General features: G+C 47.3%; 1 protein-coding gene across 8 annotated transcripts in view; it reads right to left on the bottom strand.

The window, feature by feature from the left end:
* Window positions 1-229: 229 nt before the first annotated feature.
* CABP1 (calcium binding protein 1) overlaps window positions 230-20,893 on the bottom strand; it is a 58,879-nt gene continuing 38,215 nt past the window's right edge. For 2 of the 8 annotated variants that reach the window (XM_084649586.1, XM_084649585.1), the window contains exons 2-8: window positions 14,426-14,544; window positions 8,694-8,870; window positions 4,845-4,875; window positions 4,119-4,262; window positions 2,413-2,522; window positions 1,655-1,802; window positions 230-840 (exon numbers count right to left, since the gene is read on the bottom strand). In XM_084649586.1, coding sequence (XP_084505712.1) covers window positions 815-840; window positions 1,655-1,802; window positions 2,413-2,522; window positions 4,119-4,262; window positions 4,845-4,875; window positions 8,694-8,870; window positions 14,426-14,470 — 681 coding nt within the window. In that variant the 5' untranslated portion in view covers window positions 14,471-14,544 and the 3' untranslated portion in view covers window positions 230-814. Of the gene's footprint in view, window positions 841-1,654; window positions 1,803-2,412; window positions 2,523-4,118; window positions 4,263-4,844; window positions 4,876-8,693; window positions 8,871-9,535; window positions 9,614-14,425; window positions 14,545-16,126; window positions 16,146-20,893 lie in introns of those variants that run through there. The other 6 variants (XM_084649589.1, XM_084649583.1, XM_084649587.1 and 3 more) reach the window with 5 other exon arrangements.

Below are 20,893 nucleotides of genomic sequence, written 5' to 3'. Positions count from 1 at the left end.
GTTTGTATTACGCTGCCTGTGGCTAGAATGGCTGGAGGTATCACTCACGCTGAACAGCACCTAGTCACCAATCCTGCAACAAGCAGCCTCTACCTCCCCTGGCTCCAGCTCGTCCCCCCAGCCGCGACATGGGCCCCAAAGCAGTCTGGTTGGAGTGGATCGGTTGGCAGATGCTCCTCCCTCCGGCCCGCCCTTCACCTCACACAGAAAGGCCAGGGCTGCGCACAGCTTCAGTTTGCACATTTATCACCTTTTTTTCCCCCCCAAACATGTATTTCTAGATGCTCTTGGTAAACGTAGCCACAGGAGACACGAGAATGTACCAGGGAGGCATAAATAACTCCAGACAGACACACAGCAAACACGGACACAGTTCACCAAGGGAATCAAACAGGTGCAGAGCATGACCTGCTGCAGCCACCAATCCCAGATGGCTTTGGTTTCATCCCCCAGTCCAAGAGGGTGTCTCCTTCTCTTGCTTTGCAGCAGTTGGTGGAGAATAAAAGCAGGAGGGGAGGAGTCTAAAGTTGCAAACATCTCATGAAAAGATCGTGACTTGTCCTGGCGCTGCAGTTTCCTGCTGTCGCCTTCTCGGAGGAACAGTTCCAGTTGTGGGATGTTATGAGTCTTTCACAGTGTGAAAGGGCAGAGGGGTGTGGGGACCACTTTGGGGCAGGAGAGGCGGGTCATCTCGCACTGTCTCAAATGCATCCAGCCTATAAACCTTTGCATGGGAACGTCGGGGCTAGATGCTCCCCTCAGGTCTCTTCTGCCCTCACTGAGGTGCTGGTTCCTCTTCAGATTAGCGTAACCTTCAACGGGACATCATCCTAACAAACTCTGCAGCCATTGACAAACAGAGAGGCTAGAGGAGAACACACCAACTGCACGAACACATTCCCATCCCACCTCTCTTCATCCTGAGACACCATGCAGCCAACAGGAAAGCCCCATCCCCACTGCTCACTGGTTTGGTTTCTTGACTGACCCTGGAGTGTTTACGCAACGAGTTACAGGATCCCACTAGCCAGGGCAGTTTATCATTTGGGACACCTGCCCTAAAACAAGGTAATGTCTCCTTTCCACACTAAACTCTTTGGTGGACACTGACACAGCATGTCTACACAGCAGCTGGAAGATGTGATTCCCAGCTTGAATAAATGTAAATGCACTAGCTCTGCTCAGGCCAGCACACGAAAATAGCAGTGTGGCCACGGCAGCATGGGTAGCAGCTCAGGCTAGCTACCTGCATTTGTACCCAGAGGGCATCAGGGAGGAAACAGAAATCCACATTGGGCTGCCCATGGCCACAGAGAGGTTTCTCCTCTGACACAAGTACAGTCTGTCCTAGTATGTGATTCAGGGAGACACGCTTAACAATGAGATGCATTGAGAAGAGTTGTACAGCCAGACACTACTAACCAGAAATCTCCTACACCATCCATCTCTCCCCTAATAGCCTTATCCTAACTAGGGAAAATCCTAGGAGATTCTGACCCAGCTGCCTCTCACCCCATTCCACAGATACCTGGGCCTCTTAGAACATAGAGATCATTTTCCTTCCTCCATTCCTGGAGCAGGGCAATGAGCCAGTCTCTGATCCGAAATCCTGCCTGACCCCAGTGAAGATGGACAGTAGCACATTCTCTCTCACCTTCAAAATCCACGTGCCCATCTCCGTTCAGGTCCACATCTCGGATGATCTCTTCAATATCCCGATGGCCCACCTGCTGCCCCAGCAGCTTCTTCATGGCCTCCCGCAGCTCGCTGGTGCTGATCTCTCCATCGCCATTGGTGTCAAACTGCAGGGAGGCAACAAACAACAGCAGAAAGAGCACAGTCAGCTGGAATGGACCCTGGGAACCCACAGTCTCCAGACTCGGGTCCCATGTTTTCCCCTTTTGGAGTGCACATATTTGTCCATGAGGTCCCCTGAGTCCCTCCTGGCTCCCTCTTTCCTTCCCTAGGCATCTTCTCTCCTCCTGCTCTGGGGCCAGTCTGTTCCAGCAGGTCCTTTTCCTCTCCTCACAGACCCCATACATTATTACTGTGCTTGGCCCATCTTCCCCCTTTGTTCCCTTTTGGGCCTTTGCTCTCCTTGTGCTCCTCTCTTTTCCATACTTGGTTTCTCTTCTTTCCTTCTTAGGGCCCTCTTTACTATATATGCTCGCTCCTCCTCCTCATTCCCCCACTGGTCTTTTCTCTTTCCTGCCTTTGCTCTCCACTTCTCTCCACTTTTACTACATGAAAGAGGGCACTTATCTGTCTGAGGGGGTCACACAGCACAGGGAGTGTTCATCTCTGAGGGGGTCACACAACACAGGGAGTGTTCAGCTCTCTGAGGGGGTGATGCAGAACAGGGGGACGCTCACCTCTCTGAGGGGGTCCCGCAGCACAGGGGGGGGAGCTCACCTCTCTGAAGGCATCACGTAGCTCCTTTACACCAATCATATCTGCAGTTTCTGCCAAAAGCTTTGGTCCCATCAGCTCCACAAAATCTTCAAAATCCACATGGCCGCCCACTTGGGACCAAGGGGAAATTTGTGTGTAAGACATTAATACGCCCTTTTTCCTTAGCCCAGCCGAGCACCCAGGGTAACACATCCACACATGGCTTCCACTGGAGATCAGCCACCCATGGGAGGCACAGCACAAAGAGTGCAGTTCAGGGGGAGGAGAAGCAAACATGACTTTACACCACCTCTGCACCCTCTGGATTCTGGGCAGGGCTGAAAGGGTCCCAGCTCCTCTAAATTACAGCAGCCCATCCCAGGCTGCCTATGAGGGGCAGGCAGTTCAGAATCCCCACAGCACTGTGTGCTATGGATCTGCTCCCAGCATACACCATACCTCAGGGCTTGTGACCGGGCAAGGACATGGCAGCCCCGTGGATGTGTCTCAACAGAGAGAATTCTGCCTCAACCAGCTGTATCTCCTATATGGGCCCTACACTGCACTGGAGCAGGGGAGAAAATCTGCCCCAGAAATTCAACACCACAGCTGGACAAGCTATTTGTAACAAACAATGTATTCAACAAATTAATGCATTTTCCTGTTTATGAAGTAGCTGCAATTGGTGAATAGTTCCTCAAATTCCTACCTGTTTGTCAGATCATCAGCCTGACCTAATTATCCAGCCTGTGGTTCACCAGACCGCCTGATTTAATTATCCAGCCTGTGGATCTCCAGACCGCCTGACTTAATTATGCAGCCTGTGGATCACCAGACCGCCTGACCTAATTGTACAGCCTGTGGATCACCTGATCGCCTGACCTAATTATACAGCCTGTGGATCACATGGCAACCAGTGCCCTGGTTATCTACTATTTGTTATGTGTTATTCTCACATGGTACTGTTTCTGCTCCCTCTCTGGATGATTAATACTTTCTAGCCCAAGGAGTACAACAAATAATGCCTAGTGAATACTCCCGTGGGCACCATACAGCACTGCTGCAGACAGTATAAGGACAAAGAACTGACGATAGAAGGAAAGGGCACAAATACAGCCATATCCAATCACAGACATGTTTGTGAATACACTTCCCCATTATTCCACCTTTCGTGTGACAGCAGATGGACAGAGGGTAGCCCCTCAGCCCATCACTACCAGAGCTATCTCCTCAATACACTCACACCTCAAGCTGAACACCCCAGCATTCTGCTCTGACATAGCACCACCCTCACACCAAAGGATCTCCCTCCTCTTAGCACCCAGTCTCCCTCCTCAGCACAGACCACCTAGAGACCAGGTTCAATACAACAACATGCAGCAGCTGCACAACAGTGCATTAAACATCCTTAAAAGGGCAACAGTTGACTGTGCACACACCAAGGGAAGTCCTATGTTGGTGTGTCTGTCTCAACATATTGCTCTTATACCTCACTATCTACAAACCCAGATAGGTTGGTAGGTTGGAGACAAGCAAACTGACTGATGCCCAGAGAACTAGGCAAACAGACAGATGGACTAGCAGAGAGAGGGTGACAGACAGGCAGGCAGCCAGGACAACAAAGGAAGAGGAACAGATGAGAGCAAGAGACTGACAGCTAAAGCCCAATGCATGGAGGCAGAGAATGGCAGTAAGAGGGGAACATGCAAGCGAGGGGTCACACTCACAGTTCATGTTGATCTGCTGGGATAGCTCTATGAGCTCCATCTCGGTAGGCATGTAGCCCATGGTCCGCATGCAGTTCCCCAGGTCCCTGCAGTTGATAAACCCATCCTTGTCTTTATCGAACTCCTTGAAGGCTTCTCTTAACTCTGTCAGAGTGAATCCGATAAGGACAATGCTGTCAGTGATGGTATTAGACACAGTTCCCAGAACACCCCTGACAAGGAGTCAGCAGCACTCTGGCATGCTAGGATCTCAGAGATGTTCTTCAAGAAGGTGCACATTCCCCCTGCAGATTCCCTGGAGACAAGCTGGAACTGGAGGAGCTCTGAGCTCCACCACCACGAGCACTGCTGCACAATTCCCCACAGCAGTCCCTGCTCAGACTGCAGAGTCTTTGAATGGCCAGATGGTCAGCACTCCTACACTATGTTCTACAGCCCTCCTGCAGGAGATGGAGCAAATGTGATCTCCCCCAGAATCATCACTCCAACACTACACTCTACAGCCCTTCTGTCAGAAGGTGGAGTGTATATGAGCTGCCCCAAAGTCAGCACTCCTGCACCATTCCCTATGATGTCTTCTGCAGGGAGTGGCTAGAATGGGAACAGTTATGAGCTCGTCTACCTAGTTTTACCCCAGATTTCTCCCCCCTGTGATCAGTCTGGCCAGCAGTATGTTTTCACTGAGCAGAGAGAAAGTGAGACATGGAGGAAGGGTCAAAGTTTTACCTTCAATTTCTTCTGGTCGCAGTTCTCTGTCCTGCAATGAAAGAACATCTTCTGTTAAACCCAACCATTTGATAGAAAAGTGGTCTCAGAATAGCACTCATGAATACAGGCAGGTCTGGGAGCATCACGCACAAGCAAGAAAGTGACAGAAGATACAAGAAGGTGATGACATGTTTAATCCCATCTACCTGGCAAGGCTTTGACATCACTCCCTTTCCTATTAGAAGGGTGCCAGCAGCTGCCTGCACACTTCTCTGTGGAAGCCCATCTCCATTTCGCCTGCTGCCCAGGTGGCCAAATAGAAGTATTGTTCCACACCTCAGGTCCAGGGCAACACGGGCTTCTCAAACAGACTCCAGCACTCCACTCCAGATGGATGAGCTGGCACTGAGAGCCTCCACAGTGTGCCTGTATCATTCCCCTACAGCAACTCTGTGTGGCAGAGTCTGGCACTGCTGTAGTTCGGAGCTCCTCTGAAGCTCTTACCATATTCCCTACAGTAATTCCTGCTGGGAACATCTGGGTCTGGAAATAGCTGTGAGCTGCTTCACAATCAGCAAGCCTATAGTGATGGAGAGCAACCATGAGCTCTCGCAACCCTATTTCCTAGAGCCACTCCTCTAAGGAGGGACTGGAACTGTAGAAGCAGTGAGTTCACCCCAGATACAAACATTTCAAGCCCAGGCAGAGAAACAAAATATACAGCAGCAAGGTCATCTACAAACAAAACAGGACAAGGATTCACCATGATCAGGAAACACTGCAACTTCAAACATCCAATTTGGGTGTTGTTTTTCAGAGAGGGGAGGGATGTAAAAGAGTATAGGAAAACTCCAGAGACTGCATCAAGAGGAAGAAAAATGAGCGTGGAAATGCACTGCTTTCTGGTTACTAAAAACCCCTTCTAACTCTACTCATGGCTCCCAGGCAAATCCAGAATATCTGAGAATTTGGAAACAGAGATGAAATTTCCTTTCTTGTCTAAGTCCTGGCTTCTCCCCTCATCTCCCAGGGGTCTGCAGCCTCATCACAGGTCCCCGGAGACTGTGCCCTTGATCTGTTTCATAAGGATGAGCTCTTGCTAATTAACCACAGGCTTCTGTGGTAACTCTAGCGGCAGCTACCCGGAGAATACAGCAAAGTAGGACACACACTGGTTTATGTCTGTGCAAACAGGGGCTGTGCCAGAGAAGTGATCAGCTTGTCATTCATAACCTTCCCAGAGGCATCTCTGTGCTGCATGGAACTTTCAGAGCGCTCTAGCTCTGCAGTTTCATCCTTCACAGATCTGGTAATTTCAAACATGTCATCCCATTTCTTCTGCTTTCATAGAAACTGATTTGTAAAAGAGTTCACATTCTTTAAAGCAGGCACAGGAGGCCTCACTGCCTTCCTCTCAGTGATATCATAATGAATTACAAAGACACATGATCAGTAACATAGTGCTTAATCTGTGCCAGGGCTGAGTCCTAGCCCCTCTGGGCTTGGCAGTTCGTAGCCCCGTATCTCCGGGCTTGCCGCGTCAGTTATGAAAGTAAAAAAATTGCTTGAGCCCCGGCACCTTTTTCATTACACATTAAGCACTGTATGCATATCTCCGGCCAAGAGTCTCCAAACTCTTTATGAACTTTAATGACCCCAGGAGTCCTTGAGCACCACCAGTCTGATCAGTAATGTTCAAGATACAGAGGTATCATCATCAAGTCCATTTTACGGAACAGTGAATTGACTCATGCAAAGTTACTCACTGCATCTGTGGCAGCACCTGGCTGAGAACGCAGATCTCCTGCCGTCTAGGCCTGTGCTTTAACCACTAGGCCAGGCTGTAGCACAGTAGATGTCTGAAACCCCATTACAGCCAGCGTCATTAACACACCAGAATGTCCACAAGGAAGTCTCAAGACTTTTTCAGCCTGGGCTCTATTTTGGCACATAGAGGCATTTGCATGTGCAGAGATGTGAGCACTTCTTTGTGTGTGCAGATTCTATCATTAGAGGGGGCCAATGACTGTATGTGCAAAATAAGAGGCCACTCCAGGTCCCTTGGAAAATCTAGCCCAAGCTGTAACTGGTGTTATGAGGAGATTTTCTGTTTTAAAGTCCAAGGAAGCTCCCTTAAAAATGATTAAATAGGAAAACATCTGCTTAAGAAGAAATCAGCTGAAGCCGTGTAAAGCTTTCTGAGGAGAACATATGGAAAAAGGGATACACCTGTTCAAAGAGCTCAGGTCCTAGGAATACACTAGAGGTGATCATCATCATAAGAAACTTTCTGGCATTCATTTATTTCTGTCCTATGCACACTAAATCCTGCTGGTCTAAAGAGTCAACGGGGAGAACAGCTGTTTTAAAATACATTCACTCTGCACCAGGGCTGTTGTCAGAGATGTCTGTGCTCCTCTCTCTGGAGCCTCCTAGGATATTATGAATTTCCAGGCTCTGAACATGGTGGATATAGTCACCCGCAAGCTATTGACATTCTAAATGGAATTTGGATCCAGTTCTTTATATAAGCACATATGATTTGGTAGATGTTTGTGTGCCAGTATATATATGTGTGTGTGCACTTCCTTGAGAATATTTCTGCATGTGTTTTAATGTACTGGCTAATGGAATATGCGATTGTCTGCTAGTGGTTGGAGGCTGCAGAGAATAAAAACTTACAGTGAGCAATAACTTGCCTTTAGCTCAAGTGGAAGGGGACTACGTTTTGGAACTAAAGGTCCTTGATTCTATTCCAGCTAAGGACAAGTGTGTCTTTGCATGTGAGTATATAGAGCAGAGATTTATTATGGAGGGATTCCTGAAAACTGGATTTTAACTGCCACGAATCTCAGACATTGAGGATGAGCTTTGTTTGACTGGAAGAGCATGTAATGTACTGGATGAGTATATGCAAGTGTGTACACCTAATCACATATATGCCTGTATGTGTGTTAATAATATGGTGTCTGTGTATATGTGTTTAAGTACGTTAGTATAGATATTAAATGTCTGTGTACAGGGGTATGTGCTTTATATTACTGTGAACATACAGTATGTAAGCATGTCTCTATGTACATTTGACATGTCTGTGTGTATATTTGTGCATATTTTAAGGTTGCAGGAATGGATGTATATGTATGCATATATATGCTTGGATGGGTAGAAATATCGATATGGGTGTGTGCTGTATATTAGAGGGGGTGTAGGTACTGGTACTTGTTTGTGCATACCTTATTTGAAGGTGTGTGAACAGGTAGCTATTTTGGGGTTTGCATGTATGTGTTCTCCTGTGCAGACATGAGAGCGTGCATGATTGTGTATATGAATCTGAGCTTGTGTGTCAGAGTGAATATAGACAGGTTTGCATCTCAGGGCGTATTTAAATATGCTCATCTCTGTGTATTGATGGGCCCAATTTTCAAATGTGAGCACATTATGGGACAGTCAGATCCAGTGAAGCACATATAATGGCCATTTAGGCCCTATGTACTAATCTGAGCCTCCATATATGGGATGTGGATGTCTCATTGGAGTGTCATATTTGAACATTGGAAGCCTCAGGTATATCTGCATCCATATGACTGTGTGAGTGTTTCAGTGTGCACTGATCTATCGATCTGTATACGTATTTCTACAATGCCTACAACCTAGGTGCCAGGGTATCTCCGCACATCTTCCAGTTCACATGCCTGAGCATGTATGTGAGTCTGTAAGTCTGCATTTGCAGGTCTGAGGCTGTATGTTTACTGTGGTTGGGGGATCTCAGAGTCCCATGTACGTAGGCATATGTGTGGCTACACGTTTGCGGCAATATGGGCATTGTGTTTTGTATGTTTCTCGCCCGGCAGGGTGTAACTTACGTACAGGCTGCCTGTTTTCTGCGAAGCCCTTCCTCAGGAAGATGCATGCTGGCCCCAGCAGGTTGTGCATGACGGCGCAGTTCTGGGCCAGCATCATGAGTGGACCTTGGTACTCGCAGGCTGACGGCCCCTCTTCACTGGTCTGAACAGCCTTATAGCAGGTCTTCTCCTCATGACGAATCTTCCCAGCCAATCAGCAGCAAGTAAACAATACAACAGAGGAAGTTACCTCCCCTTCTCTCTCAGTCTTTGATCTGATGTTTTACTGGGCTGCCTGACAGAGTAATTAGCCCTAAATTTCCTTCATCTTTCCATGCTGGGTCCCTCCCACCAGTCTAGTACAGGCTTGTATAGAAGCAGTAGGTACAGGAGTTCACTGTCAATGGCTGATAAAAGTCCAGCCAACCAGGAAGATTTCACTTTGAAATGACATCAAACTTTCTCAAAGCTGCACACATCCCTCCAGCTACAGATGAAAGGGCCAGGATAGAAAATGAACATCTCCCGCCCCTCCTGTCTCCAGCCCCAGAGTAAATGATTTCATGTGTGGCCTGCAGTCTGTGTGTGTACAGAAGGAGATTACTGAGAGAGAAGCTTCCATCAGGGACCTCCACTGAACAGCAGGCACAGAACCTGCACAGAGAGACTAAGTTTGGCTTCAAGTCACTTTCAGGCAACAGAGTTCAACAGCTTACAGCTCTGTATTAACACCTGTACCATAGTCATACTAAAACCGTCAGACAGCCGTTTACAGTGTCAGCGAGCTGAGTTCCAGACAATCACAATTCTAATGAGTTACAATAACTGACCGAGACTATGAGAATGTAGTCTGTCCAGGTCACTTACAATCCAAGTCCCTGAAGCCTTGTCTGCGCTGCATTTTCACAGACCATTCTCAAGGAGTCCACACATCCCAGCCAGTTGGTACTGCAGAATAGAATCTGAGGTTGGAGCTCCAGGCTCCACTGAGGAGTCACTGCTTTCCTTATATAGAAATGCTTTTCTCTGGCGGAAACGTCTCATCCTGGTATTCCCATGCAGCTATAAAAAGCCAGCACTACCCACAGGACCTTTGGTTTTATACAATAAACATTAACAATCATATTTCTGCTTCAGGAATGAGCTCCTGCTTGTACTGATGGCATTCCCAGAGTTCATCTGGGAGGCTTTGTCCACAGCCATTGTCTTTTTATATTGACTCATCCCTTAAATCATGAACTTCTTCTTTCAGGGCTGAGAAACAGGCCACACTTGCTCCCCACTCACACTTGCTCACATTTATTGTAGCTATTTGCTGCGTCTGCCATATGATACTGCATCGCACACATGCTTTATAGTTTACATTTTAAAACACAGTCTTAAGACAATCTGCTCATGTATAATGTCATGTGACTATCCACCAAAAGCACCAAGACCAATATCACACAAAAAGAAACTCACAAAAGAAAGGAAATAGCATAAAAGGGTTCTAATTGCAATCACAGATGGGAAGGAAACCCTTTACCTGATTATACATGGCGGATGGAGAATTTATCTTTACAAATATAACAGACTAACATCAATCCACACCTGGCACATCACGGGCGCAACTAATGGTCTTGACATTTGTGTGATAATGACGTGAACATTTGTCACTTTGGTACAGCATATTTTATAAATCACCAGCTTTATTTCTCAGAGTCTTTTTCAATATATAATATGAGAGATTGAAAATATACACGTCAGGCCAAATCTGTCGCAGGAGTAATTCCATTGAAGCCAAATGAAAGGTGAAAGGTTCCAAAGCCTAGTCCTAATCCCTACCTGAGCCACCTAGTCTCTCAAGCTTATTATGAAGTCAGTGGAGTTCCATGAAGGATGAGATTAGCCCATTATTTTCCTATGTGGACAGAAATCACAAGTCTGACGAGAGAATTGCCAGAGACACAGAACAGACTGATCCATAGAACCACAGGTAGTGCAGGGAAAGGGAATTGGACTTCTCTGGCCTAGTGTGACACCATGTGAGTCTCCCCTCACCCCTCTGCCGCTAGTGACCCAGGGTCATTAACAGGGCTCACGGAAAACTGCCCTACAAAGCACCAGTTGCTGCTGCTGTCCATTTGCGCTGCCCCCCCCCCCCATCTGGTGCTGGAAAGTCTCCCTTCCCGCATGTGTCCCATAAACACATCAAGCCAAAGCAGAGGAGACACCTCCTCCGCCAGATGGATACAAGGCAAAATGAGGCCAGCAACCTGTTAGTGGCAGAAGCAGCAACATGCAGATCTGAGTACTGATGGCAGCAAGGTAACAGTGAGGAAGACTCAAGTCCTTCTCCTCTCCCCTACCCAATAAAACACCACAGCCACTCCTGGGGTGATAAAAGCACCTGGCTGGACTCCAACAGAGAGGTGGCTGTAGAGCTGGCAAAAGGTGCCAAACAGAGTGATTTGAAGAATGAAGGTTTCTATTCAGCCACTGTAGAGGCAGAAGCAGAGCCGGCTTCCCCCACATTCCCCTGCCAATGTGCCTCAGTCCTGACCCCGAGGGCCACTCTGAAGTACTGAAATTTATCCCATTTACACCTAGGTGCCTCTGATGAGACGGTCAATTAGTGTTGTGACAGTGGTGTTTACTGCTGTGCGGTCACTGTGCACTAAATAGGGGGCTACCAACAAGAGACTGAATGGGAATGAATTTCAATGACGATTAACTAGAGACAGATGTGAACTAGGGAGGCGGAGGTGAAAAGGTCCATACACCAGTCCCAAACCATACCCCCTGAGCCATCCCGTCCCTCCAGATTATTCTGAACTTTCTGTCTTGTCTGCCAGAGTTCAAAGTGAGCCTGCTCCCTGCTCTATCAGGGCACTTCACATCCACCATTTCCAGGGCTTCCTCCTCTGTCTAAGCTACTCAGGGAAGTCTCAGTTTGTCTGTGTAGAGATCCTTACACAGCTTCTTGTGCTGCCTCCATAATAAAGAGTGTGCTGGGAGCACTGCAGTGAGAGAAGCTGCTAGGGAGAGGGTTTGGGTGACAGACGATTATCTGTCACTGAAGCTTTGCTTGCCCCCTTGCCTCAATTTGAAATAATGCCCCCCCACAATGCTCAAAGAAGTGCAGAAGGCAGCATCTCTGTCATGCAAAATCCATCCTTCCTCTCCCTGAGGGAGGTTTATCAAAAGCAAGAGGCCTCCAGGTTCCTAACCCTGTTCTCCTAGTTACGTTAAAGTCTCTGTTTCCACTTGACAGGCTGCGTTCGGAAGGAACAAATGGAGGAGACCAGCAAGAAGAGGGCCCTGCTTGGCATCATTCTAGCCAAGGTGGTTCCTCAGTCTCAGAACAGGACATGAAAACTCAGTGGAGCTGGGGACAGTGGGAGAAATCTCCCTGACAAAGTCTAGTTCAACTTATGTCCCATCTCTCCTTGCTCACTGAGTTTCCCCTCACTCTGCCAATGTCAAAACCTGAGGAAGAGAGGAGGAATGTTACACAGAGCGGCAGTCTGAGGTTATGTCATGTAATGGTCTGATCCTAAAAGGTACTGAGTAACTCCAGGCTGCAATGAGGTCAACAGCGGTGTAGGGGACTCAGCACCTCACAGCACTGGGCCCTAAGGCCTTAATATATGGGCCAAAGCGAAGCTTGCAGAGTTCTATAATGTGGCCTGTGGGCTTCCTCACCTTAACCCCTTCATTCCTACTCTCTGGAACTATGTGCAGAATGCATCACTTTAAATGGCTCTTAGGAATGAAGAATTAAATACAAATAAAGGCAGGGCCTAAACAAGCTACAAGACCCAGAATGCAATGCTCCATTTTGATCTAAGCAGTCAGGGCCCACTGCATGCTGGGACCTGTATTCTCTGGAAACCACATCTCCACATGAGAGATGAGTGCAGGTACATTCTGTTCCATTTTATGTGCATTGGAGGCAGACTGCAAATTGCCAGAATGGCCCTTTCAGATGTGCAAAGTTTAGGCACCTCCAGCTGGCTGAACCCCAAGTGCCTCTCCTGCTTCTTCCCCAGGGTCACACTGACCAAAAGGGAGAGCTCAGCACTGTCTAGCTGCTTTGGAATGAATTGCCTCATTACATACCCCATAAATCAGATGGGTCTGCTGGGGTAGGTGGGCTCCCTCCCTCCCACACAGCAATGCTTTGTCATTACCAAGAAACACTCCAGATTTAACTTGTGTCTTGTTTGTGGTAGCTGAGCTCGCAACCATGAGCTGCTCCACAAAAGTGACAAACCCAAGGCCAGAAAAAATTCACTGCTAGCAAGGCCTCCACACTGTGAGAGTCCTCGTGGCAGGGCCGTTCCATGGCTGGCAAGGTACTCAGTGACTCCAGGCTGCAATGAGCGTCCTCACAGCAGCACCATTTCACTGCTGGCAAGACCTCTGCACTGTGAGCTTCCTCATGGCAGTGCCACTTCGTTGCTGGCGAGGTCCCCTCATCATGGCTTCCCCACAGCAATGCCATTTCACTGCCACTGAGGCCTCCATGCCGTGAGCTCCCTCAGTGCGGTGCACTGCCATTGCCTATTACAACCTTCCCCTTTGTAAGGAACAAGCAGATCATTTCGTGGTGAATTATTATTTGGTTCAGCGTCCCCAAGTGAATTCCTTCCTCCAGCTGGCCTAATGGGCACATTCTATCTCAACGCCTTCCTCATCCTGATACGCACAGTGCCCAGGGAGAACCATTCCCATTGCCAATTCAGCCCATAGTGGCAGCACAGCTCCTAAATCTAATTAATCCCTGAACCATTCTGAGACCTAAGCACACAGCAGCCCACAGGTAAAATGCAACCAGACACACATGGCAGTACAGGTGGGCATGAATGTGTACGCACATGGGGCATGCTTACACATGAGGGAAAGCATGAACACACATACCTGAGCAAACATGACCAAACACATGCAGACACGTACCACAGAAAGCAGGCACCCACATATACATAAATACGGGCACAAACATGGATACATACAAATATGCAAATACACAAATACTCAGATCCACACATATGTGAGGACACCCAAGAATAAATGCACACATGCAGACACAAATGCGCACACACACTCACATATATGTGCGGACACACGCTCATGCATACACTTAACCACACATCCTCACTCACAGATGTTGCACACATATGCATGAGTATGCACACACATTCAGATATACACACGGAAATGCACACACACGCAACACACACATTCATGTGCTCATTTGCATACACATAGAGAGGGACATATGCTAACAAATTTGTGTGCTCCCACACTTTCACATGCACACACAGAGAAACAACACAAATATCCACACCTTCACATGCACACACGTCGATAGACAGATACGTCTTAACTTGCACACATGCATACCCACACAAATGTGTGCACACGCTCACACGTGCATATATAACCAAATAATATGTGCACAAACACGTGCACCACATGCAAGTGGACAAATACATGTATATGCACATGCACACACTTACAGACATGATGGAAACCTGCCTACTCACGTACGTACACACCTATTCACAGACCAGCTGTGGCGTTCATCATCACAGGTTCTGAACAGTGCATTTGCTTTAACAGCTCTTAGGAAAAGGACTTCTGGAGGGAGCTGAACCATTTGCAGACAAGTCTGCATGTTTCTCCCACCTTCCCTTCCCATCTACCCACAATGTCACCCGTCCCAAGAAGCAGGGTTTGAAACACGCATAACGCACTTGGATTCAGGGAACATACCTTTTTCGAGAGGTTTCTCAGTGGAGACTTCACACAGTTGCCCATAATATGTTGAGTCTGCCTTTCCGATGGACTTGGTTATAAAGGAACCGAGGCAATTGATTCCATTAAAGGTATTCCTTGGGAGCAAAGCAAGAAAGGCAGCACCAGTCAAATCCAAAAAGTTATTGGCTGCTGGGGCTTCCCTCTTCAGGGAGGCTTTTCTCTCTGCCTCTCTCTCTCTCTCTTTCTCAGAGTCTCCCTCTCTTTCTGTGTTTTTACTTTATATTCACTTTCTTGAAAAGATGAAGTAGGAAGAGAGGGAGGGGAGAGAAACAGAAAGAGAGAGAAAGAGGAAGAGAGAGAGGGAGGACAGAAAGAGGGAGGTGGAAGTATAATCTACATCAGATTAATGCTCAAATCCCTCCCACCCCCCTCAATCTGCAGTGAAGATTGTTTCACTCATGGGAGAGGGCTGATTCAGGGGAAATTAAAGCAGAGAGTCACCATAAGAAGTGATTTCAATGACAAGCCCAGGGAATCTGGCTACTTTGGGTCCACACAGCCAGTGAATATCTCATTCTGTATTTCCCCTGCCCCCCCCCCCCATTTCCAATTTCTCTGAGCTTTTCAATTACCAAAGAGCCAGGCTAGTTGGAAGGCAATCCACCTAGAGGCTCTGAGCGGAGACCAAAGCTCAGACCAGCACAGCAATGGACTATTTATCTGGATGGGACCTGCTCCTGGTCTACAAACAATAGAAGACCTAGGAGCTGGCTCTTTTACTGCTCTTTTCCTGCTATGGCCAAAGCAAGTAGCTGAAGGCAGCAACCCAATTCCTCTAGACCCCGCTTCACCTTCAGAGAGTAAATTTTCATAATGAAGGAGAGATGAAGTGCCAGCCAAATGCCAGAGTCTCCCCTGCCTTCTGTAGTTAAAAAACAAGTGGTTGGCTTTTCCCTGCACACATGTGAGCAGAGATGGGCCCAACCAAACCCCTGACAGTGCCGGTACTAGTCTATTGGGAGCCCTAAACAGGAATATTTCTCTCTCTCTCACACACACAAATAATAATTAATATGGGATCCTCTTGAGCTGCTTGGGGCCCTAAGCAATTGCTGTGTCTGCTTATGCCTAGTGCCGACTCTGCCCCTGGATCTGGACTGACCCAAATTCTGGGGATGTACTGGGAAAGAGTTCAAATTCCAGATCCAAATTTCATAGATCACGCCATATTTGTAGTGAGCTGAACCAAACACTCAGCTCCAAACACCCTGGAAATCTAAGGCCTCCACCACATATATCTGAATGTGAACTGCAAGGATTAGGCCCTTCTCTCATTCTAAGGCACATGGAGGTAACAGAATCTTGCTCCTTCCCCATCACAGGGCAATGCAATACCCATCCCTGAAACAATCAGTATTTGAGTCCTAAACAAATTTACTTCTGGCTTCAGACTTTGAGAAGGCTGAGAACGTTCAGTCTGAAGGGAGGTTTAAATTACAGAAAGGATCCACCACCATCCCATGCAATAGGGCTTTGAATTTAATGGTGGATGCATCCTTAGCTATGAAGCCACCATGGCTGCGGATCCACAAGAATAACTAGACCATGGAATGGAGAGCCGCTTCCATCTATAACTGCAAAGACAGAGGTGATGCTGGAGCTTCTGCTGTACTTTAGAACATTCATTAATCTGCTAGGGGATTTAGGAGTTCTCACCTACAGCGGAACTGCTTTAAGACATTGTTCACAAGTGTGGTTCCAACAACAGCTGTTAAGGGATCCACCCCAGGATCTTAGCCCTTGTGCTGCTGTGCTGGAGACATAGGGTTATTCCCCTTTCATGAGTTCTCACCTGTAGGATTGTAAGAATGGAGAAGGATGAACTGTCAAGGCAACAGCAAAGAAGTAATTTTTCTGCTTTCATACTATCCGGCTGTAGGAAATGCTGTAGGATCCCTGGGTGTGAAGAGAATTCACAGATATTCCACAACACTGTGGTCTCTTCTACCAAGAGTCACTTCAAGGATTGGTTTAGGAGCCCTGACTGTGATGGGAGCTGACAGCGTCTCCAGTTCCAGTCCAGAAGGAATTACTCCTCATTCTGCTAGTATTATACAAAGGTGAAATCTCCACACGCTATAGCCAGCCTCTCAGTGCCCCTTGAGTCCCTTCTCCAGCGCATTCTCTGGGACAGATCCTGCACATGGTTATACCAACAGCATCTGAAAGACATACAGCCTCCAAGATGGAAAGTTCACTATGGAGGAGGTTGTGGTGGCAGAAATTGGCCAGAAACTGCCTACCACCCAGGGCAAATGGGTGTTATCTAACCCTGAAGAGGGGTTTGGGCAGGGAGGATGGAGAAGCACAGGTCAGGGCATCCCCTGAGGAGACTCCATGGGCAGGGTCCCTATGGAGCCCTGATGGGAAATTTAGCATCTCTTGCCTCCACACTCCCAATCCCTGCAGAACCCCTCCAGGGAGCACAATGCTGGTATCACAGCCCACCTTCCCTCGGAGTAGAGCGGGATTAGGTTGCACAAAGAACTGTAATTCACCCCTCCCTGCAGTAGTGTCAGTGAATCAGATCTTCTTTCTGTTCTGTTGTTTTGTGAACCACAGTTTGAGAACCACAGATGCAGGGGAAAACGCAGGACCATATTTGGGAGCGGGAGTTTGATCCGGTCCCAGCCTCACTCAGCAGGAGAGCTAGAGGAAGCACTAGCCATGGGGGAGCTCCTAGCTCCTCCTCTCCGGTGTATGTGGCTACTGATTTGAGCCTGCACTGTTCAGAGATGCTAATGAAGTGCTATTCTGGGCCAAGGTGTTGGCCGTTAATAATGTTCTTTGTCAGCTGGAACCATCCCTGGGCTCCTTGTTTATTGACAAAGTGCCTGTCTCCCTTGAGCAGAAGCTGCCACATAGCAAGTGAGACATCTCGCTCCTTCACGAGACAAATTATTCCAATTCCAGAGCAAAACCTACAAGAGAATCACCTCCCTGCTGCTCATGAATCTCACTGTGACAGGCAGCATAGGGCCAGGAACGCCCTGCAATTGATAAATATCTACCGCCTGTGTCGTCCGAGAGGGGAGGAAACGGAGCAATTTATCCAGACTTCTATCCCCAGAGATGGCACTGGCAGAAGGATTAATCAAATCACCCAAGCTGCTACAGGAGAAAGTGGAAAGGCAGGGAACTGCAGGGGGGACAGGACAGAAGACAGACAGAGCATAAGGCAAGGGTAGTCAATAAGTGGACCAAGGGCCAAATCTGGACTGCCCAATGCTTTTGAATGGACCATGAAATCTTTTATTTTCTCTGGAGTCTGGACCTTGACTATACCTTGACCAAGAAATTTGGACCTTGACAAAAAAAACTGATTACCCCGGCATAGGGGAAGGGCCAAGAGGAGCACTTCCAGATCCGGAAGGGTGTGGTGTATCCGGGATTGGACCCATTTTGCACTCAAGTGTGCAACATGAGCATAATCCTAAATCTTCAGCCCCTCCCTCTGTACATAGAACTCCTCTAAAGTCAAAGAAACAGAGCACCTGTCCAGCAAGCCTCCAATTTAGGTAGTAGAGAACCTAAGCCAGTGATACTCAGACTGAGGCTCATGAGCCACAAGTGGCTCTTTAATGTGTGTCCTGCAGCTCTTTGCAGCACATGATATTAAAACACTGTATGATTTCATTATTAACCAATCGAAGTTATTAACCAATCAGGATGCTTTTACTATGTTAATAACCAATTGTAGTTGATAAAATAATAATACTTGGTCAGTCATTTTGCTGGCTCCTGAACCACTGAGGTCTGAGTATCACTGGCCTAAGCACATCTACTGATGCACATCCTGCACAGCCAATTCATTTTACAGGCTGTGGTTCGATTCCCATTCCCATCCTCAGCACCTCTAGTGATGCGCAATGAGATGTGGCATCAAAGCTGGCAGAAGGGGTATTAAGAAATCTGGAGGGAGGGAGCCAGAAATGCAAAAAGGCCAGTGAAATCTATCTTTACCCCTCCTCTACCTCTCAAGCTTCTGTGCCTGGGAGGAAAAGAACCCTAGGAGTCAGCAGACGGTTACGTGTGTACACAAGTGTTTCGTGTGGGTGCACATCAGTGGGTGGATTTATGTGTGTGTGGGTGCAGGTGATGTGTGCATATATGTTTGTCCACACATATGAGGTTTTCTTTAGAAAAGTCTGGAATTGTTTCATAAAACTTTTTGAAACATTACTGGGCTTTTGTGAGATTCAACTGTCGCCTGGGTCCTTGCATCCCCACTAAGAATCCCAAGGATGGGACATGGAGCCTGGCTTGGATGGAGCCTGGCTTGGAGTTGGAATTTATCATGCAGGAAGGAGAAACTTGCTATGGAGATTGACCACGGCATGAAGCAGGAAGGAGCCTGGTATGAAGGCTGGGATAGGCACAGAGTAGGGGGATGGACTAGATGACTGAATACTGTCATTTTTTCCATCTCTAGATTCTATGATCAGAAGGAATGTTGTTCTTGAGAGAGATGGAGCTTAGTGAAGTAGGTTTTCACCTGTAATAGCAGCTATCTGTTATAAGACGCCTCTTCCTGCTAATGATGAAAACATGGAACTGACACCTTACATACAGACATTAAAGAGGGTCTTCTTTCCAAAGACAAATGTTGCTGTGTCCTAGTTCTGATTAGTTCAGGGCAGCTGGTAGGGCTACTTCCAGTAGCAGAGAATGCTGACAGCCCCAAGAGAGAGATCGAAAACCAACTCAGAAATCGAGATCTGAGAGGGGAGGAGGGGAATTTGCTTTGTCAGATTGCAGCCTACCTTGGCAGCATAGAATAAAAGTGTTTCTACTGGGCAAGTAACAGTTTCCAGAGGACAAAGCATTCCTGTTCCTTATCAAACTTCAGGTCCCTTACAATATGTCATCTTTCATCTTCTGGGACAATAGATCAGACCCCTGTTTGTGACTGGTATAACAACAATATTAGTGTGGTGGTTTAATCTCTGGTGAGAATATATGTATGAGGGTCAAACTCATCCCCAGTGGACCTCTACTGAAGTCAGTGGAGCTACCTAAGGGACAGATTTGACCTATTGTGTATTTGGAAGGTTTCACTGTTTTTTATCTTGAGAAACCCATCTGACTCCTGCCTGTTTAATTTATCCCACTCATACGTGTGATTTCTACCTGCTCTGGTTCTGAATTCTTTCTCAACTTTGCCATGAGTTTGCATCTGGATTGCTAGCTTTCAGCCTTGTTCTTACTCAGCCTCCATGTGGTGGCTATATAACTCTGTAGAAATAAGAAACAATGCAGTCGTGTTTGTTGGATGACTTTCAATGAGCCTGTTGATTAGGATTTATTAACATCCTTGGAGCTACATTGTCATTGGTATCAGGGGTCCTTCTGTTACAGCTCCCAACCACTGGTACCAGCGCTGGGCCTCCAAATATCTGAGACTGGTCATCTTCCCCCCTTCTGTATTAGGCCCTGGCATGTTATTGCTGCCCATTCAGTTGTGTGTTTTCCAACCAGGAATAGAGCTTGGACTGTACTATGCTCCAGTCAGGCAAAAGCAGGTACAACTGAATGCAGGGGCAGCAACAGGCGCAGGCTTGTACAGGAAAGGTCTTAGTCTAGCAGGCAAACACAACTGCCTGAAGAGTTTGGGACCTTCTTTATTCTTAAGTGTCCATTGCTGACTCATGCTGGCCATAACATTATATGAGTGTTTCTCTTCTATGTTACACTAATTGGATCAGATTCAAACACAATCAGAAAGTCTGTTAACAAAATTGAACCTCCACAGATATTTCCCATCCCTCCCAAGGTATAAGAACCATGACCTGCAATTGCTGCTCAGGACAGTTTTATCTCTAACTGTTCAAAGAAAAGCAGAGGGCCTGAATCTCAGTTACACACTGTAGAGTGGAAATGGCCTTCTAGTTTAAACAACCTTTCCCCTCAGTGCCCATCCTTGCCCTAAACTCAGGAATAGGGGAAATGTGAATCAGTCGCACTGTCTGGAAAAAAACATGACACTGCAGAAAACACTACTTATCCTCTGATCCCAGGGTCAGCCTGGGTCTGTACCTGGTGAGACACTAAGTGCTGCAGTCAATGGTGCTGGTGACTAGAGAGGTGGTGCTCTTCCCTTGGAGTCAACACTAAACCAATACCCCGGTGTGACACTGCAGATTGGTATGAGGCGAGAGGTATCATCATAGAACCAAGGTCCTGCTCATATGCACTCATTAAAGATCCAATGACACATTTTGTAAGAGTCAAGGTGGTATCCCAGTGTGAGGTCTCCTGATCAAATTCCAACTCGGGTGATCATATTCTGCCTTCCTTAATTGCCCCTCCAGTTTTTTAAGTGAATACAGGTTTCTTCTTTACTTCCTGTTCTGGACAGTTGTGTCATGTTGCTGTGCAGTGTTGCATAGCTGCCACATTCTACCCCAGAGTGGAGGGTGCATA

The sequence above is a fragment of the Lepidochelys olivacea genome (assembly GCF_965140295.1).
Source record: "Lepidochelys olivacea isolate rLepOli2 genome assembly, chromosome: 15".
In the NCBI taxonomy this organism is placed as follows: domain Eukaryota; kingdom Metazoa; phylum Chordata; order Testudines; family Cheloniidae; genus Lepidochelys; species Lepidochelys olivacea.
Note: the sequence above shows the minus strand (reverse complement) of the source record. Positions and strands in the feature narration are given on the sequence as shown.